This window comes from Copadichromis virginalis, linkage group LG11, assembly GCF_057382275.1.
Source record: "Copadichromis virginalis isolate Kocher_CV1m ecotype Utaka linkage group LG11, C_Virginalis_male_GT1.1, whole genome shotgun sequence".
NCBI lineage: Eukaryota > Metazoa > Chordata > Actinopteri > Cichliformes > Cichlidae > Copadichromis > Copadichromis virginalis.
Window position 1 is genome coordinate 35,333,146 of NC_140628.1, and position 19,766 is coordinate 35,352,911.

The 19,766-nt window shown below is 39.1% G+C and overlaps 2 protein-coding genes across 2 annotated transcripts in view; one reads left to right on the plus strand and one right to left on the minus strand.

The window, feature by feature from the left end:
- The window catches only part of LOC146699223 (neurexophilin-1), a 16,208-nt gene extending 9,160 nt beyond the window's left edge, over positions 1-7,048 (plus strand). The window contains exon 2 of the mRNA XM_085472194.1: positions 5,361-7,048. Within this exon, the coding sequence (XP_085328320.1) occupies positions 5,361-6,149 (789 nt within the window). The 3' untranslated portion in view covers positions 6,150-7,048. The remainder of the gene's footprint in view (positions 1-5,360) is intronic.
- The window catches only part of glcci1b (glucocorticoid induced 1b), a 76,415-nt gene that overhangs the window by 4,256 nt on the left and 52,393 nt on the right, over positions 1-19,766 (minus strand). The window lies entirely within an intron of this gene.

Genomic DNA, 19,766 nt, shown 5'->3' on the forward strand with positions numbered 1-19,766 from the left:
AAACATCTTGCTGCGAGGTTCTTGCATTTTTCCCTTTATACTTATTAAAACTAACTAGAAGCAAAGGTCTAGCTACCTTTGAACCTCTGCTCAATATAAAGGTATTGATTTGACTCTGGAGTATCATGTTGCTTTTAAAAAATTCTCTGGCTACATTCCTTTATTCAGAGAGGCAGAAAGATCACAATGCCAGTAACGCTTCGTTCACATCAGGTCATTCATCAACAAGGCCTCTTCAAAGCAACTGGAGGCCATCCTTCCAAACTCCTCCATTCTCAATCCAAGTGCATAAAATGAGCAGGAGCTTCAGAGAAAGATCTCAGCACTTGCAGTTTACTCAGAGAGTGCCGTACAAACTCCAGCTTACACTACAACAATGTCATTCAGTGAACTTTCTGAATGAGAGAAGACCTTATTTTCAGCATATTGATCGTGGGTGAAGGTACAAAATGTAAACGCTTCGACCAGATAGATCTGCTGTCACGTTCCTCGGACGGGGCTTGGACATCACTGTCACAAGCCTCTGTGGGGTGCGCGGGAAATCTTTGCTCTCTCATCTGTGTGATTGTTAGAGGAGAGAAACAGAATGAATCATCAATCATCCATTCAGGGTACATTCAGCAGGTAATAGTCTGCTGTTGCATCACGTCTGCTCCTGAGAAGCGCTTCATTCGTCTCGATGTATGACAGGAATAGCCTTAATCTTGATAAGGACATTTCACACACTGTAAGACTTTCTCACAGCGTTAAAACCGTTTTTGACAGACGTATTTGTACATGGATAATGTGCATAGATTTGTTGATGTTTTCCTGCATTTGCAAAGGATATTCATTTTGATCTTGTTAGCAAGCACTCAGCACGAACACGTCTACTCGAAGCTGTTGCTAGGCAGACTGCTGATATTGGACGACTCTACGAGAACCTGGATTATACTTAATAAAAACATTTTAATATATTCCTTTAATAAAATATTTTCATAATAGCTACAGTAAGGATACTTGATTAAGGATGAAATCATAATTGTTCATTTTTCATGAACCTACCATTTATCAAACTTTTTTTAAAGCATATTTTTAAAGCTAAATATGGGCCAACTAACACAGAACATAAGTCACATGAACTAAGTGGATAAAGAGCTCAAAAATTACAAGTTAGAGAAAGTTTATGCAGTATTGGTTTTGCAAATATTATAGAAAAGAAACTAATCAAAACAAATGGCCTAAATGTGGCCATTTGTCTTTTATTTAGGAATAATTGTACATAATATTTGCAGTTTATACGCTAAAAGATAGATACGTCAGCTGTTTGTTTTTTACAATACTGTGGCCCGTACACTGCACAGTTACAGGAGCACATTTGAATAACTGCTCTGAATGTGAACACTGAATGGGATTCATTAATCACTGCAGAAGTTTTAGCCATGGTGGCCTTTTGCCAGTTACACCTCAACACTTCTCTATGCCGCACTTAGGCTACGTTCACACTGCAGGTCTTAAAGCTCAATTCCGATTTTTTGATCAAATCCGATTTTTTTGACTGCTTGTTCACACTACAAATAAAATGCGACAGCAAACGTGATCTAGTGTGAACGCTCAAAGCGGCCCGCATGCGCAAAAGAAGACGTCACACACAACGCGCTCTGTTTAGACCCAGACCAAACAATATTGTTTGACTGATGGCCCTTAATATAAAGACTTCGGACTTTACGTTTCCTAATTTTTGCTTTAAGTTATTTTGTTATTTACATAATAATGTAGATAACCTAATAATTATCCTTATTGCTGTTTTAGAGGAGCGGTGCTTCAAAGGATAGTTACAGATTTCTGTCAGAATCTGCAGATTATACAGTACAAATAAAATGTTCACGTTTCTCCAACGTTGTCTTCCTAACAGTTTCACTAACATCTACACTGGATGGCCAGGAAGCGTTCGCGATTCTTTCTCCGGCGCTGATAATTGGCGTCTGTCTTGTGTCAGTGATGTAAAAGACTGATTTAATGCGACATGACCATTCAAACAGCAGCAGTCGCTTTCTAAAACATTGGATATGTATCGGATTCAGTACCACATACGAAAGTGACCCAGATCAGATTTGAAAATATCGGATTTGTGCCGTTCACACTGTCATACCATGATCGGATATGGGACGCATAGGGTCAAAAAAACAAACAAAAAAAAAAAAAAAACTGATTTGATGCGCTTTTGCCTGCAGTGTGAACGCAGCCTTAGACACTGTGTACATCACACATCCACGACGAACAAAGTCTAAACATCACATAAACAAAATAATCGCAGCCGTATTGAAGTAATGAGCTGAAGTTAAACGTTAACAGTCAGTAATCAGTGGTGAGTCCAGACTAGCAGGTGTTTTTGGCAGAGGTGTACAAGCCCAACAAAGGCAGCTGGAGGAAACCATTAATGATCCTTCCACAGGTTCATCTACAGAAACCTGGATATGGTGCGATCATCTGAACCAAAGACTCTTTTTGCCATCTTGGCTGAGGTTGAAGTTAACTAAGAGCGAGTTTTGGCTTTTAGAGAGAGGTGAAAGCATTGTGCTTGATTTATAACACAAGACAAAACAAAGACTCGAAAACAAGTGAAAAAAAAAGAAGTAGTAATCACTGTGTTGTGATTATCTCCAGAAGTGTTGAAAGACAAGTTAGGGACTGAAATTAAAATCCAATTAATCCCAGCATCTGTGATTTCTACCATAAAAATCTAACTCCACCACCACCGAATGTCCACTTACTTCATATAATAGAAGCACAGAGGCTATTCTCTAATATTCAAATAATAAATTAGAAACAGTCAAAGCAGAATAAAAACTCTCCAAATAAACATCTCAAAGTGAAGAAGCACAAAGTGATCAGAAGACTCTGCTTCCAGGCTGATTCGGAGCGTTTGTTTTCAATACAAACTGTTAAAGAATTTAGAGCAACACAATAACAACTGCTGTGCTGAACAAACAGTAGATATCAATCTTCCAGGAGCTGATCAAACATGAGCCCAAAGCAGGTGAAAGCAGGATATATTTAACGCTGTACAATGCAACACAAGCGTACTGCTTCATTTTCTTTTCTTTTAGTGAGATATTTTATTTGATAGAGCCAATTTCTTATATTATAGTTAGCTTTTTATTTCATATGTTTTTTAAGTGCATTTTATTTCATTTTAGAGGTTTATTTTATCTCGTTAAATTAATTTCTTTGCTACTACACAGTTTTCTGTTTATATTATTTTTTTCCTACTCTACCTTTATTATTTTTATTTTCTTAGTAATTGTGTTTGTCCTTTTGGCTGCAGTAACATAGAAATGCAGTCAATTCAGTGATAAATAATTACAATAATCAATTCCACACCACTGCAATTAACTGCATCACTGCTTGTGCAAATACCAGACCATATTAAATAGCAGCCTATATAAACAGCTGACCACAAATCTTCAATCATAATTAAAAGAAATGTGCATATGCAGCAGCGACTGATTGCTGTATTCCAACTGAACACTGGCAATGAATGTAATATGTAGAGGGATGTTGGTCTGGTCCACCATAACTGCAGATGTCTCCCTCAGAGTATCAATTCAGGTTATAGAGAGACATAATTACAAAAAAAATCTTTTTATCTACATCCTGACCAAGTTTTTTCATCATTTCTCCACCGGTTTCTCCAACTTCTGAATATAAAAATGTCAGATAACCTCCCCCAAAATATCCCACCTATTAACAAATTCCATTCCTGATATTTACACGATTTACTAACACATGCACATTTCAACAGCAGTTCTGTAAAATTAGATGGCATTTTACCTTCAGCTGGTGCTATACCTACATGACAGTTGTAATTAAACAAGCCCTCGAACCTGACATTTGTTCATGCCCTCCAACAAGATGCATAAATGCTTTTTGTGGTGCCTTTCAAAACTCTTTGACAAGTCACTGCAGAAAATAAATCTTTCAAGGTTTAGGGACAGAGTCAGCTTTGGAAAGATTAGGAAAACATTCCAATTTGTATTAAAATTGCAATTTCGATTGGGTTTGTTTAAAGTGGGGACTGTCTCAGACTTTTGCCGTCATGGTTAAAATAGCAACAAACTATTTTCCCTCTTGCTCCTCACAGACGAAATTCATAACTCCAACCACCACTGGAGGGATTTGTCTCTAGAATGTAAAATATGTTGTTTTGGGGGATTTGCAGAAAATGACTGGTGCCTTTTTGGGAGGAAAGTCTAATTTAAATGGACATATCTCTATGGGCTGAGTCTGATTCGCTTGAAATTTTGCACATTTCCTTTCATTCACAGGAAAATGCATGCTCAGAAAAATTAAGATGGGCCAGTCTCCACTCATCACATTCCCACTGATATATAGATTCAGATGTTTTCTGTCATTTTCTGTTGTTTAAAAGACAAACACATGTAGAGAACTGTGCAGTTTCAGAGCATGTATACACAATCATACAAATACAAGTTTATCAGACCACCATCCAGTGTAAGGTTTATGCCACATCTGCCTTAAATTACCAGTTTTGGTAATTATCAAGATCATTTTTTGGTTAATCCACCTGCATGTGCAATATTGAGAGGGATACAAACTGGTGTATTCCTAGAGCAGAATTCCAGTCCCGAATAAATGGGAGGGGTGGTCAGGAAGAGCTAAAATCTGTGTCAAATCAAATATGCAGATCCATCCACTGAAGCAACCCCTTGGGAAATAAGAGCAGCCGAAAGTACCTTTTATTATATTATCCATACAAAGGGGGAAACTATCCATAGAAAACAACTTTCTTTTAGACCAGACTGTAAACCTGCTTTAAATTTTTTAATGTTGGGTTTACAGTCTATGGCAAATAAGTTGCTTTTGGAGCCAGCCTCAAGGGCCCATTACAAGAACTTAATATGCATCCATGCAAGTTATACATACTTTAACTTCAGCAAAAAAAATTGCTTAATGCTGTGTCGCAAAAGCCTATCAGGTGGGAGTTTTCTCAGGCTGTAGATTCACCTGATGCCACTGAAAATCTGATATGGAGAACAAATCTATTGTTGGCATTTGCAGGCAGAGCTACATGATTCATCAAAAGTCATTCATCAAAAAGCGATGAATGACATCCATCCATCCAACTTCTTTTGCTTATCCAACACTTTGTGTTAAATCCCAACTGATTATAGGTATGGAATGTGCTTTGGAAGGAAATAATTGTCCAATTGACGATGTCGATTTAATACGTGTGACCCCAAAACACATCAACTGCTGTATTCATATAAGTATTATGAGGCAAAACTTCACATACTTTAGAGTATGTTTGTAACATTGAGTAAAATTTTAACTAATACTCATTTTATTTAATCTTCCAGGTTGCGAGTGCTGACTCTCCAAGTTCCGACTTGAGATATAACTCAAAATCCAAAGTGAAGACCTACTGGGATGAAAGCAGCAAGGACGTGTCCATTAGCCGTCTGCTGTCTCAAAGCCTCTACGGCAAAGAGAACTTCACCTCTATGGATCTGAACTACGACGAAGGAGAGTCTTACTCTAAGCAAGAGCATTGGAAATGGCTTTACAACACCTCAGCCTCCCGTGACCCTCGATCAAGGACGAAAAGACGCCCCATCGTCAAGACTGGAAAGTTTAAGAAGATGTTCGGCTGGGGTGATTTCCATTCTAACATCAAGACGGTGAAGCTGAACCTCCTCATCACCGGCAAAATTGTGGATCACGGTAACGGCACCTTCAGCGTCTACTTTCGACACAATTCAACCGGTCAGGGCAACGTTTCCGTGGGACTTGTTCCTCCCACCAAGGCTGTGGAGTTCCAGGTCCACCAGCCGCACCAGCAGTACCACCACCATCACCAGCAGCAGCAGCAGCAGACGGCCCTGGAGACCAAAGAAACCAAGCTGTTCAACTGTAGGGTGGAGTACGAAAAGGTGGAGAAAGGCACCAGGAACTCACTGTGTGCCCACGACCCCTCGCAGAGCTGCCCTCAGGAGCAGACCCAGAGCCACGTGTCCTGGCTGTGCTCCAAACCCTTCAAAGTGATCTGCATCTTCATCACCTTCTACAGCACTGACTACAAGCTGGTGCAGAAGGTGTGCCCAGACTACAACTACCACAGTGACACCCCCTACCTCCCTACGGGTTGATCACAAGACCAGATGAAGGGGGGGAAAGAAAAAAAAAGACAGAGATAGGCTACAGGGTCCTGAGCAATTTCAGATTATATGAAAGAAAATGGAGTCAAGACATTTCCAACTTGAGATGTTGACAGGCATTATTACAAATAACCTATCCTTGTCACAAGACTGATCTTGCTCCAATGAACAAGCCTAGCCTGAGGTCATTAAGAGAGCATTTAGGGAAGCATTTATAGGCTTGCAATACTCATCTTATATGCATAGCTGCTTACATCGAAAGGAAATTCTCAAGCCAACCATAAAAATATGCTGATTGTATTTATGTAAATATCGTGGATTCCACACAAAGACCAGAGAACAATTTTATCAGTGTTTTCTCCTGCTAATTTAGTTGTTTATGTTGATGGTGTATTTCCGTCTCAATCATGCTTTCTGTCTCCTCCAATCAGTCTCTGGTAATCACTGCGAACACGTAAATGTCAATGCAAATAAGAAGAATCTGTCAGTATGCATTAGAGGGCATAATGGAAAAATCAAACATATTTTGAGTGGTGTTGTTTTCTGCAGTGTGATTGTTAGAGTGAATGTACCTCTCTGATATTGTTGTTGGAATCTCGTCCATGTCCCATGCATGAACCCGAATGTGGTAAACAACTTAATAACGTCCATCTATATTTTCCTGTTATTGCAGCTGTCAAAAATAATCTTCACCAAGTCACGGCACAAAGAGGGAAAAAAAAAGTATGTTCTATTTTAATTCTGTGTTGTGTGTTTAGCAGTTTTAAGGCCATGGACGGCGCTCGGTAAATGACACCAAATTGAGGGCTCTCATCAGATCAAACATAAGCAAGTAAATGTCACAATGAATAAATAAAAGTTGCACAAGATGACAGAGAAACAGAAGATCATTTTTTGTGCTTTTCTTTAAAAATAATCAAACATTACTCTGCTCTTTTTTCTCAGAACTGCATATCCATTTTAGACATTTAAGCATTGCTTTTATTTCTGGTGACTCTTTGCATCACTGACATGACAAGCAGCCAGTAGTGAGCCACAGAATTAGAGCCATAGTGCCCCTGCAGAAACCAAAAATAACCATTTGTAAACACTGGAATAATCATTTGTATCGAAAAGTGATTGATAATCGGAAAAAAGGTAGGTCAAAAGTTTGTTTAAAAATAGATTATAGAACAAGAATGCAAGAGAACATGGAAATTGTTGAGAGGAAGATTTCCTGAAGTGCATTTGAGGCTTAAGCAGAACAAAAACGCTATTAAAATGCGAGAACTGGTAAAAAGAGCTTTCCAGCTCCAGAAGAGGCAGGACATGCATTAAACAGCAGGTGCTAATCACACATCCTGCGTGTCAAACGCTCGCACTTCTGGTTATCAAAAAAAAAAAAAAGAAAAAAATTTCAGATGAGCCTAACGCTGGCTGCTAATGATATTGGATGTTCCAATTGGCTATTAAACCTTCATTACATAGATTGGAAGCCAGTGGCTTCACGTGAAGCATTTAGAGAAAATGAACACAGTATAAGTGGGAGCTCTGCAGAGTCAACACCACAGAAAGAATGAATTAAAGAGCCGATAGAAAACCTGTAAAAAAGTATGAATGTGCACCTAGGGGCACAATCACTGCTGTCTATTTAAATTCAGTGCTCTTTCACAGTGTATGCCATGGTATACGCAACGCAGTAACTGCTAATGGCAGCCTGGATGACATCCAATATGCCAACATGGGGCGAATTTTCTGACAAGGCAGGTCGAAGAATAGGGGTCTGCCTGTGGGATGAGTGAGCATAAAGAGGAATTTATGATGCGGAGAAACAAGGCTGGCAGAAATCACTGGAAGCACCTGACTCGTAAATTGAGAGCATGTTTCTGTCACTAAGAAGAAGGAATGACTAATGTGTCAGATTGCTGTTTGGGCCAGTTCTTTCATCTCAATAAAGTGACTTTGATATCTCTCCACCCCTACCCAAATGTGCCAGGGACAGTTTGTTCAGCTTCAGAGAATTAAAGCAGCACTTTCCCGAGACAATGCAGCCTCATTATGCATATAATCTTACAAGTGTAAACAGTCTGGCACAAAAGTGTTCGGTGTGAGAGCTGCTGAGAGATGGATCTGTTCCCTGACTAATGTCATCTGAGGCTAAATGCAACGTATTGTGATGCTGACTGTTTTGAAGAAATTACCGTTTCAGCCTCAATTACACGTGTATTATAATTTATCCTCCGTTTAGTATTTATCAGTAACTAAACTTGACATCGGTCAAGTGCCCGATGTGAAAGGGGTCAAACACTACTGGAGACATACTGGGTAGGTACTTGGTTTTTTGGGTTTAGGATTCAGCTGCTTTGGAAGTGTTGGGCTGTTTTTTTTCCCCCTTCTCACATTATCCGCCTAACTTCCTTCCCAAACTCCTTTCAGTGATCATTTGCCGTTGATTACTCCCAAAGCTCATGGCCCATAAAATGGTGTTTGAGACAGCTCTTCTCTACAGTTTCCGTTCAGCTCCGTGGAGCATTCTAGCTTTTTCATCGTATTGTTCTTAATTTACTGCCCCCATCTTTACAGTCACAGCTCGCTCAAGTATTTTTTAAAGCAGGTTCGAGCATCAACATACAGGTGAAATATTTATTAGTGATGACACTCTATACTACACTATACTACAAGTGCCAACAACATTAGAAGGAGAACCTCAACAGGGAGAAGAACACAGGCGTTACAGGGTGAGCAGGAAAGATGAAAGGAAGGCAAAACTAACCTAGTTGGTTAAAATTATGATTTATGGGCAATGTGCATATGCTACATGCCACTGGATAGGGCTACAGACAGACAACACATGCTGAGAAGAAGACTTCAGTGACTCCTGTGCTATTCATAAACTGCTATAAATGATCAATGGTTTTAACCAGTATTAATAGACTGTGATGACTTCTCAGCTGGCGAGCGCAACAAGCACCAGAGTGACCATACATAACGTAGGTGATTGGCCAGGTTGCACACAATCACCTGTAGCTTTCCATCCTACAGTGGGCTTCCGTCTGAAAGAATTATGCTTTGATAGAGCACAGATTACAAATTTAATTTGGTTTCTCCAAACCAGGGGAGCATGGTGAAGCAGTGGTTAGCGCTGCTGCGTCACAGAATGAAGGTCCCAAAGAAAGAAGGCAAAAAAAAAGTCAGTCATGGTACAAGTTCCACAAAAATCAGAATCGAAACAGTGTTTAAATGGTTCTTAACCTCCAGAGACCCTAAATCTTCATAAGCAGACATCACAACCTTACATTTCATTCTGCTCAACACAGACGTGATGAATCCCTAACAAGAGTTCAGGTCTCAGGAGCTATTTGTATAGACAATGTTGCAGTCCCTAGTTTTAACTGGTAGTTACCTAGCCTGTTTTTTAGTAAATAACCAAGCCTCTCACCATTTGAATAAAGAGATTCACAGGAAGGTTTTATTGACTAGACCTAGAGTAAGGAACAAGACGACACATGGCTGTTGCAGCACACAGATTTGTGTTTGAATGCATACCAATAAAGCAAAAGTAGCACACACTAGAACAAAGCAGGTGTAGAACCTTTAACAACGGGTTATTTTGGAATTTCGTTGTTATAACCAATCCAAACAGACTTTCCATTTTCTGCTATTTCCTCCAAAAGACGTTTTCACCACTGATATGTGCAAAAACATCTACAAATTTCCTTTCGGGCAAACTAGATGCCGTATTGACTCAGTGATCATGACATGATGGGATGTGCCAGCAATAGCTCATAACATCTGCTGATATCTTTGCAATAGGTGTGGGACATAACATCATCGCTTATGACTATTTTAAACTTATTTCATTTAAAGAAGCTCATGTGTTATACCTTTAAACATTGCAGCTTTAACCAGCGATCCTTAAATTTCTCTGACAACTTTCACATAATCATCCTGGTTTGTTTGAGATTACATTCAAGCACTGAGTTGCTGCACTTAACTTTTATAGGAACTTTATGTTCTATTAACTCCTCTATTAGTAAGTTAATGAGCAGTGGGTCGGATGGAGGAGCTGGGGGGACAGGAAGACAAATTCCGTCTCTGTTTTGGAACCATTAAACCCCTAATGGATTCAAATGAAAACTAATTTTCTTCTATTTAGAAATTAGTCCAGATCAACACAACGAGATGATTTTTTTTCAGTCTTCTGCCTACAAATTATTTTGTTGCCCCAAAATTACCAAAACAAATTCATTATTGCAAGTTTAAGTATTTGATGAAAAATTTCCATTTTGTATTTTTCTTACCGAACAAACCCTGCAATGCAAAGTGCATAAACCTGCATTTTTTCTCATGGCCAGCAGGGGGCAAATCCTCTGGTTTCACATCTAATTACCTTACTGCTCACTCAGTTTATAAACTCAGTAAACACATTCCTGGTCTCAGTTTGTAGTTCCTCCTACTAGGTTCCTATTGGAGTCAAAGGAGGAGTATCTCAGTGTCCCATTTCTTGAGTGAGGGGAGAGTGGACCAGGAGATTCACAGACCAACTGGGGGAGGCATTCTCAGGGCTTTGGATGCTTCACAAATCTGTTGTGGTGAAGAAAGAATTAAGTATGAGCGCAAATTTGTCAATCATCTATGGCCACAAGCTGGGGGTAGTGACAGAAAGCTGAGCAAATGAGCAGAAATGAGTTTCCTCCAAAAGGTCATCACCCTAGCAGTAAGGTGAGGAGTTCAATCATTCAGGTGGAGTTTAGAGTACAGCTCCTGGGTAAGGCATTTGAGACATGTACTACCTGAAGGAGGGCCCAGAGCAGACCCAGGACACATTGGAGAGATTGCAGGCGATGGATGGATGGATGAATGGAGAGCTATATAAATGCAAGTACATAATTACCAGACTACAATCCTGCACACCGACACAGATCCCCTCCTCTGAAGAGGACACATGCGAGATCTTCCTTTTAGTGTTCAAGTATGAACAACACAACAGCAAAGAATGTTTGAACTAAAAACTAGCTCAAAAGGCATTTCACAGTAATTCTACTAACAGGTGCAGGCTGGAGAAATGGAGGCTGAAATGCTACGAGCCTGACTGCTCATCACTGCTTCAGCAGAAGATCAGGCTGTCTGCTTAGCTGGGTTTGGCATATACTCGGCTTTAACATCACTCTGGGTTCTTCCACACTACCTTTGTGCCACTATGCTGTTTGTGCAGATTTTATAGCTTCAGTTTTCTGTCCTGGATGCAGTTTGCACTGTACCTTCACGTTACTGTCCATGGATGTAGTAAAAGCAAAAGTAATGTCCACGTATCCACTTTTTAGCTGTAGACCATTCCACTGTTTTCCCTGCATACTAACTGAAATCAGCTGATTGTGGTATAATTGTTCAGGACTGAAAGAGGGCATGTTTGAGTTTTTTCCTTTCTGTGCCCATCGTGCAGGTAAATGAAGAACCTTTGTAATGTAAGTAATGGTATAGTTTTAAATGTAATTTGATTACTGAATTCCATCCAGCAGTGTGTTGCATTACAGAAAAAACAGTGTTAGTACAGTACTGGTGACTACATTCTTCTTTTATATACCAGTCGATGATTTCTTATCTGTAATTGCAAATAGGGAGTTGTGTTACTCATTTTTATAAGAACATTAATGATTTAAAACGGTCCTTAGATTTAAATAAATATATATTTGTAACAAATGTTCCTCATTTTGGAAATGAAAGCCGTTTCCTGCTTTGTATTTCAGCTTTAAAAAAAAACATTTTCAGATCACAGATTACACCTTCATTACAGCTTAGTGAAAAAATAATTTAACAGAGAAGATGGAGAAAGCGGAGTTAAATAATTAAAATGTAAGGAATGCAGCTTTTCAGGAATTAATCTCTTGTAGACACCAATATGCACAACTAGGAGATGTTTGAGTCCTTTTCCAAGCTCTGTTTTATAAGAAATGCAAATCTGGCCATTTCTTTTGTCCATTTAACGAATTCCGTGCGTATGAATGAAACCGACAGCGTTGCAGAGCGGCAGTGTTTGGACGTCTAAGTTATCTTTGGGCCCAGATCTTCTCCCTCGGTTCAGCTATGCTGGGCCGGAGCCATCCATGCCTGCCTTCTATCCCCTAGCTCGCCCACAATCCCTGATTAATGTGGTCTGGGCGGGAGCTGTCAGAAATGGCAGAGAGAATCATGGGATTTCTCCTTCAGAGTCCCAATGACACCCAGCAGCTGCAGGAGTAAACAGATGACTAACCACTGGCCTTTTGGCAGCCTGTGGAGATTCACATGGAGGGAGGGCTGTGAACGTTGCTTTGACATTTAGGTGGATTAGAAAGTTCTTGGGTTCTGCTCTCGTGGTGTCAGAGGTGGTTGGCATAGTAATTATTTGCGTCTCGGTTTTTCTTCCGCTTGACCCCCAACCGCAGCGAAAATGTAGAGCTTCCACTTACTTACAGACGTTTGCTCAAATTAAAGCGTAAAACATCCTCATGCGCCTCATTTAAAAACAAATCACATTCTGTTTGCGTTGCTACAGGACAAAGAATAAGGAGCTTGCTTTGAAAAAAAAAAAAGAGGCAAAAACAAGCAATTGTCATTTCAGATCATGTCCTTCTGCAGAATGCATTTCAAATCTGGGGCTGAAGCTGTCCTGGGGGCACAGTTTTGTGTGAGGTATTGACATATTAAAGGCTCCATCAGACAATGACTGGTGTTTTTCTTTTTTAAACCACAAATAAATTACCCTCCTCAAAACACTATTACTCCTCTGAAAATGAAAACTCACTCATTGTGAATGTCTCATATCAGGTAAAAAACTGCAGAGAATTAATTAACCTTTGTCATTTTAATTGCTTTAGTGACAGCTGTCCTTTGGTGCCGGAGCTATCCTAATGCACATACTGTGGGCTTGTCAATTACTTTCACAGTGAATAGATTAAAACGCCACAGAGGATAGAGTCATTTCATTAGTCAGAATTAATGCCCCCCAGACATAACCAGGTACGAACACTTCACCCCTAAATATGCAGGAAAATGAACAATACTATTAAGCCCATATGAATCGAATGAATTGTGGCAACATGAAATTAAGTTTACGCTCTATTTAATTCTGTCCCACTGCTTATAATACATTTGCTGTATTGTTTCTTTTTTTTTTCCTTTGAAAAGGAATAAAAATTTAGAATACTTTTAATAGACCACCTCACACACCTAAAATGTAGGACACCTATGTGCCGCAGTTAATTGCTCTAATGGATGTTAGCATCATAGCCCTGTCAGTTCTTACCTCAGTGGATAATGGCTGACAGCAGCAGCAGCAGCCGCGACTGTCTAATTCTCCCATTTTGCTCTTTGCGCATCTATGATCTAATGCCGCTGAGCTCATCATGAATCTGAAAGAAATTAGGCTGCTTTCAAATGTCTGTCTGCTGGGTGTCTGCTTTCAACACCAAATGTCTCCCAAGTCTCCAACCTTTTATCCCATTAGATAAGACAAGAGTCATTTTCACACTTAACCAGAACGCTAAGCCCTCCTTTCATGTATTGTCATGATTTTCACACTCGCATGCACAAAGAGTGATGGGAAAGTTCTCATTATGTTACAGTGGATGCAAAAAGATACATAAAATCAGTTACAGAATTACAACACCTGATGAATCTTTATATTGGATTCAGTCACTGTGGGGTTTAGTTTACCTGTGTTTGAAAATCAACTAGCATCAAAGACAACTAGCTGTTTTGCCCAGTATTAGGGGTTTTTTTTTATTATTAATATTAAAATTATAGGACGGTGAATGCCAGTATGAGTTTAATGCATATGAAATATATTGAAAATAACCAGCTTGAATGGTAACATTAAAAAGCTGGATCAAAACACTCCACTGGGGTCCCAAAGATTTCTATACGTGTGCCAGAAACCATATATAACATTTCTTCTGTTAGTAATTTTTTCCCTTTTAAAGTGAAAATCACAGAGAGGGGATGGATTAGACTGAGAAGCGCGCTGCATACTCATATGAAAGTGACTCAAGCACGAGCTTGTCACAAAGAATATCGTTTTATTGTCTGTTTGAGTCTAAACGAGGCCATAATTTACAAAATGAACATCATACTGCACTAAAAGGACTTCAAAATAGCTTTCGAGTAAGTTGACTCATTAAGAAAGTGTTTATTGAGATCAGCTGAGCAGCAGTTTTCCTTTAGTGCTTATTGACTTCAACACCAAGTCAAGCGACCCTCTGAACTGAGAGAGCAGGAATCGGATCAATTAATCATTTCATCTGCGTGCAGGACAGAAAGTAGCAATTATTTTGGGGGGTTACATTTAATTAACCAAATATTCATTTCGTTTCAGCTGAAAAATCAGGGCATAAAATACCATGTTGTAGCTGATAACAGCGTCTACAAGGTGCTCGTTTTGACACATTTATAACACTGAAGAAAAGATTTGGTAATCAGAAATCTTGATTCTCTTTCTGTAAGTGTTCAGATGCGACTAAAATCAAGATTTTATTTATTTAAATATGTGCAATCAAATATGCAGAAAAGGGCTTCGTGCTTTATAAACAGATCCACAATTCATAAAATAATTATTTAAACGTAGATTAATTAAACAAAAACAAAAAAACTTTTAAAAAAAAGACTTATTCTCCCCATTTAACCTTTAAAGGTGACTGAAATTTGATTAGCTGGTTTTACTTAAAATGTCTAATTAAGAGTGACAAGTTGGACTTTTTTATCTTAAGCATGCTGTAAGGAGAATAAGTTACATGAACTCAGTATTGTATAACAACGCAAAGGATAAAATGTAATTAACACAACCGAAGGCATGCACTTTATGCCCATATATTTCATGCAATTTTATGATCTGTGTACTTTAGAAACAGAGCTCTCAGTTCGAGTCTCCTTCCTGTTACTTGTGCACCTTCCAATAACAGAAACGCTGATTTTATTAATATGTTAACATTAACACAAACCCGGTGATTGTTCATTTTTTGACCTAGCTAAACCTTTACATTACAAACTACAGACACGATAATCAAAGTCTAATCCAAGTCTAAGCACAAAATAAGTGAAATAATTATCACAACACTGTCTGAAGGCTCTGAGGTTAAATATTAAAAGTCCCATGAATATTTACACTTCCCATTTCAGCTTGTCAACAATAGCTTATTAAATGAAACAAGTACACACAACTATACTTCTCAGATTACCAACAAAGGCAACAGTGTTGGTTTTGCCATTTCATTATTTTACTGTCGGGTCATTTAAAAAAACAAAAAAAAAACAAAAAAAAAACATACAGTAGGTTAGTGGGATTTGATCTGTCAGACTCTAAACACTTCTCAAATTACAATAATTTTGTGACACTTTCAAGGTAAAATTGAGCTTTGTGTCCAAAATTAACAATTTAATTAGCATTATTTTTAAAACTTGTAACTTGTCAATCCTATCACCAATCCTAAATCTTGCCCTCTTCTCTCGTCTGTCTGTCAATTAGGCCTCACAAAGTGAGTTTCATTTTGTGTTCAAATAAGACTCCCAAGTTATTTTAACTCACCAGATGTCATTTTTCGAATGACCTCTGCAAAATCTAACTTCTTTTTGCAACCAGAGAAGATGCCCTCTGCTGGCCATTAGAAAAAAGAAATGCAGGTTCAAAGCTTTTCTGTGTTGGCTTCAATTTTCAGAGCCAAAAGCTAAGTCTATCTTTTATATACAGTCTATGGCTAACACCCAAATTTAGAGATAACTCAGTATAAATAGGTAAAACTAGCATGAATTAATACGTTTACCTAAATTTTACGCGTTTCATTTTTTTCCCCTTTCTCCATTTATTTTATTAGGGCCCAGTCACACAGGTCTGGAGACCAGCTGGCACCTCCTGGTAACACATAGACCACTAAGGAAAAATGTGTATGCAAAAACTGTTTGGCGAGTAAATGCTGAATATTGCTGACAGCTGAAAAAGGTCACAAAGGTATATACAGAACTGAAAACCAATTACTTTGTTCACCAGCAGATCGGGATGGTTACTCGTATTTTTTATGAAAGACTGACTTGTCTGCAGACATTCGCCAGCTTCTCGAGCAGTAGTGATTATGTGCAAGCGTGACGCAAACTGGGAATGGAAAAACCATCACCTTAATAATAAAAGTTGCTTCTTTTGAAATGTTCTGGTTGCAGTGTTAAGAGTTATCAACCAACCACTGTTAAGTCTTCCTGAAGGGAATGGTCTCCTCTTTCTGATTTCGCTCGCATTTTTCACAGTTTTACTGCTGCTCAAGTTGGCAGGCAACTTCACATCTTTTGTGCAAGCTACAGGGAACGAGCCAGTAGCAGATTACCTCCGCAAGGATGGTGCAGTAGCCATCTTTGGCAGCAACCACTCAGGGAAAAAATATTTTCTCCAGTGGTTGACAGGGGGTCACCAACTAGTCTGTAGGCAAGTGTGACTGATGGGGCAAAACTTTGTAGGAATACATCAAAAACTGATTTACAAAATTTTTAAAAAGCATTGCATTAGTGCTCCTCTGACTACAGAGTCTTATAGTGAAGTTATTAGAGCTCCAGACATTACTGCTCATCAGGTTTCTTATCATGTTAACATTTTTCAGATGGTGGAGGTGAGGTTTATCGAACCTGACACAGTCAAGTACCGATCTCAAAGATGTGTTTGCTTTTCAAAATGACACAAGATATAAGAGGATTACAGAGCTCATGAATATGCCCCGTTTCTATCCTTTGATTTATCACTTTTTTCTCTTTATCAGAAATGCTCATCTCCATCCATAACAGCCTGCCACACCACACAAAGGCCGATGCTCTCGTGCCTGAATAGTTTAGATTCAATTTCAGTTAAGAAGAGAAGAAAAGTTAAAAGTGTATTTGATCTTGTCAACGTTTTCGCGTGTGTCTGTGTGACGACTGTGCCCCCAACAATTCACAAACAGCTACCCCTCAGAGGAAACGAGCAACTGGTTGAAAATCTATTTTTATGATACACAACGTTTACTGAAACAACAGCAAGAAGACGTGATGATTGGTGAATATCACCCTGTCAAAAACATCACTGAAGAACAGAGATAGGTAACGCTATTTATAATAGGCAAGACACAATGAAAAGAACAAACCGATCATTTTCTCCATCATTTACATCTCCAGAAGGGAAGAGAAAACCATAAAGGTATTACACAGCATCTGGTTATGTATCAAACCGTCAAGGCTTTGCAGACAGCATTAATTTTAAGTTCTCATACAGAAAGCTGTCTGCATGATGAGTGACCATTTTCCCATGTCATAGACTAAATATATAGAAGAATTTTCCTTCACCGTCCTGCCTTTAAAACAGGCTGGCAGGTACAACAACCGGGGCCAGCTTGCTCTGGAGCTCGGGCTTCGTTTGCCATTGATTTATATCTTAAACAACCTCTCCCGGTGCTTCCACTGCTAAAGGTGAGATGCACAGCCAGTGTTTGTGACAGAGATGGACTAGGAGCTGTGGCAAGAGAGAGAGGGATGATGCTGTTTTAAAAAATGCATCACCATTAAATCAAAGAGTAACCTTGAACGAGTTCAGGCCGGTGCCAGCTCGGTGACACGATCTGCCCTCAGCACGCCGTGCCACGGAGCATGCCAAACAGCGGGGAGAGGAGAGAGAGAGAGAGAGAGAGAGGGCTGCAGCGCTCTGATACAGGTTAGGCCTGTAGTGCTGGGTAGCAGTCCGGCTGGTTGCTGACCAAGGGCATTTACACAGGCATTTTGTCCAAGTTGGAGCAACCTGTTATGGGAAAACGAATGAGTCTGAAGCATGTCCTTGCAAACTGCCTTCAAAAGGTTGACTGAAAATAAATAACATCAATTAATCGATTAAACGCCCACCCCGCTATATGAAGTAAGAACGCCCACATTCCTCAGCAGCCGATGTCCAAAAATTGACCTTTTCACTCTTGAAATATGAATTATTCCTTAGGCTTCTTACAGCCACTGAATCTTTTCTGCTAAATTTAATAATCCCCAACACAGTCAAACACACACGCATCTCACTCAGCAGCTGCACAGCATCTCCTCCTCTCCTCTAGCACACAGGCAGGTTATGATGCATGGAGGAGCCGGAAGGAAGAAAGAAGATGAGGTCCAAAATTGCTTCGCTGTCTTATGCCACTTCATGAAACACTTGCACCTTTTAATCCATCAATTTGTGTTCCCGGACACAAATTTTCATCTAACTGGTTTCACGTGCTGATTTGTGTCCACGAACAGAAACCGAATATTTTTTAAAAGCAAGAAAAAAAGTCCTGGGTGGGTTAGCAATGGAAGAACATATTTAGCATGGTTTGAATCCAACAAATGGAAGGTTTTTACACTTCAACTGTGTTTTATTAGAAACTACTCAATGTGGTTTAAGCATTTAAAAACACTTTTTTTAAAAAAGGTTTAGGGACTAAAACCAACTTAGTTAGGTTTAGATAATGATCTTAGTTAGGGTTAAAATCATAGCCTGTATAAGACTGATGAAGTATCTCATCTTTAAAAGTAAAGCCAACACTATAGTGCCATAAATATACATTCTGTGTAATGGCCAGCAGAGGGCCATTACACAGACCCTTGTGATTTTGATTATCTAGATATTTGTGAGAAAGCAGCCCCTCATTCCCCTGATCGTGAACCTCACTAAACACTTTTCTGATAAGTTTCTGAACTCAGTCGCTAATTTCGAATCACACTGAATAAAATATGAAGTTCATTCTGTAAATTATGGTCATTCTAAGCATCAAAAAGGAGGATTATCTGGAATTTTCCAGTACTTGAAATTGACAAGCTTTTAGCCAATGAGCGTTCACAGTCAGTGGCTTGTGGTAACACCACTTAACTGTACTTCACAAACCAGTCGCCGCTGTCTCAGTGACTTTGTCCATATTTTCAATTGTCTATGGTTAAAATAAAACAGTGGCCACTTTTTTCAAGGCTTGTTTTCTCGGTTGCCAGGGTGGCAAGTCTCTGCTGAAGACTGTTGATAACATACAGCTGACTGACACGAAACAACAAGACAATTCCTGTCCATGAATGTAAACAGAGATTTCTTTCCATTATTTCAAGTTGTGATGTGAGATTACACTAGATATTAATTATTATGTTGCCTTTGGTTTTCTAAAAATATCAAAAACACAGTAAAGATGGGCGAGACTTTTAAAATCCTTCCCCAAAAAAAGGACGTGTGATAGATTTTATATTCGTACATAGACTGAAATCTTGCTGAAACACGCCTGAGCTAATAAAGTGCAGGAGCTGATAAATTAAAGCATATCAGTGTCATTTTCAGCGAGATGAAAAGATGTTTCATGCACATTTGTGCAGGTTACTTCTCAAAAGAAAACCCACAAAAGCAGGATGATATCAGACAAACCTGTCAGCTTGTTATAGTCTGATTCTCACCTCTGAAACCAGGCAAACACAGGAGAGAACAGAACAGTAAACTATGTCTATATGTGTGTTGACTTAGCAGTGATAATGCTAATGAGAAAAGCTGAGATTAATTATTTGAAAGTGGCACAGAATGTTCGAGAGCCTCGCTGCATTGTACTCCAGCATGCTTTGAACTGTTATGTGATGCATTTTCTTCTACATAAA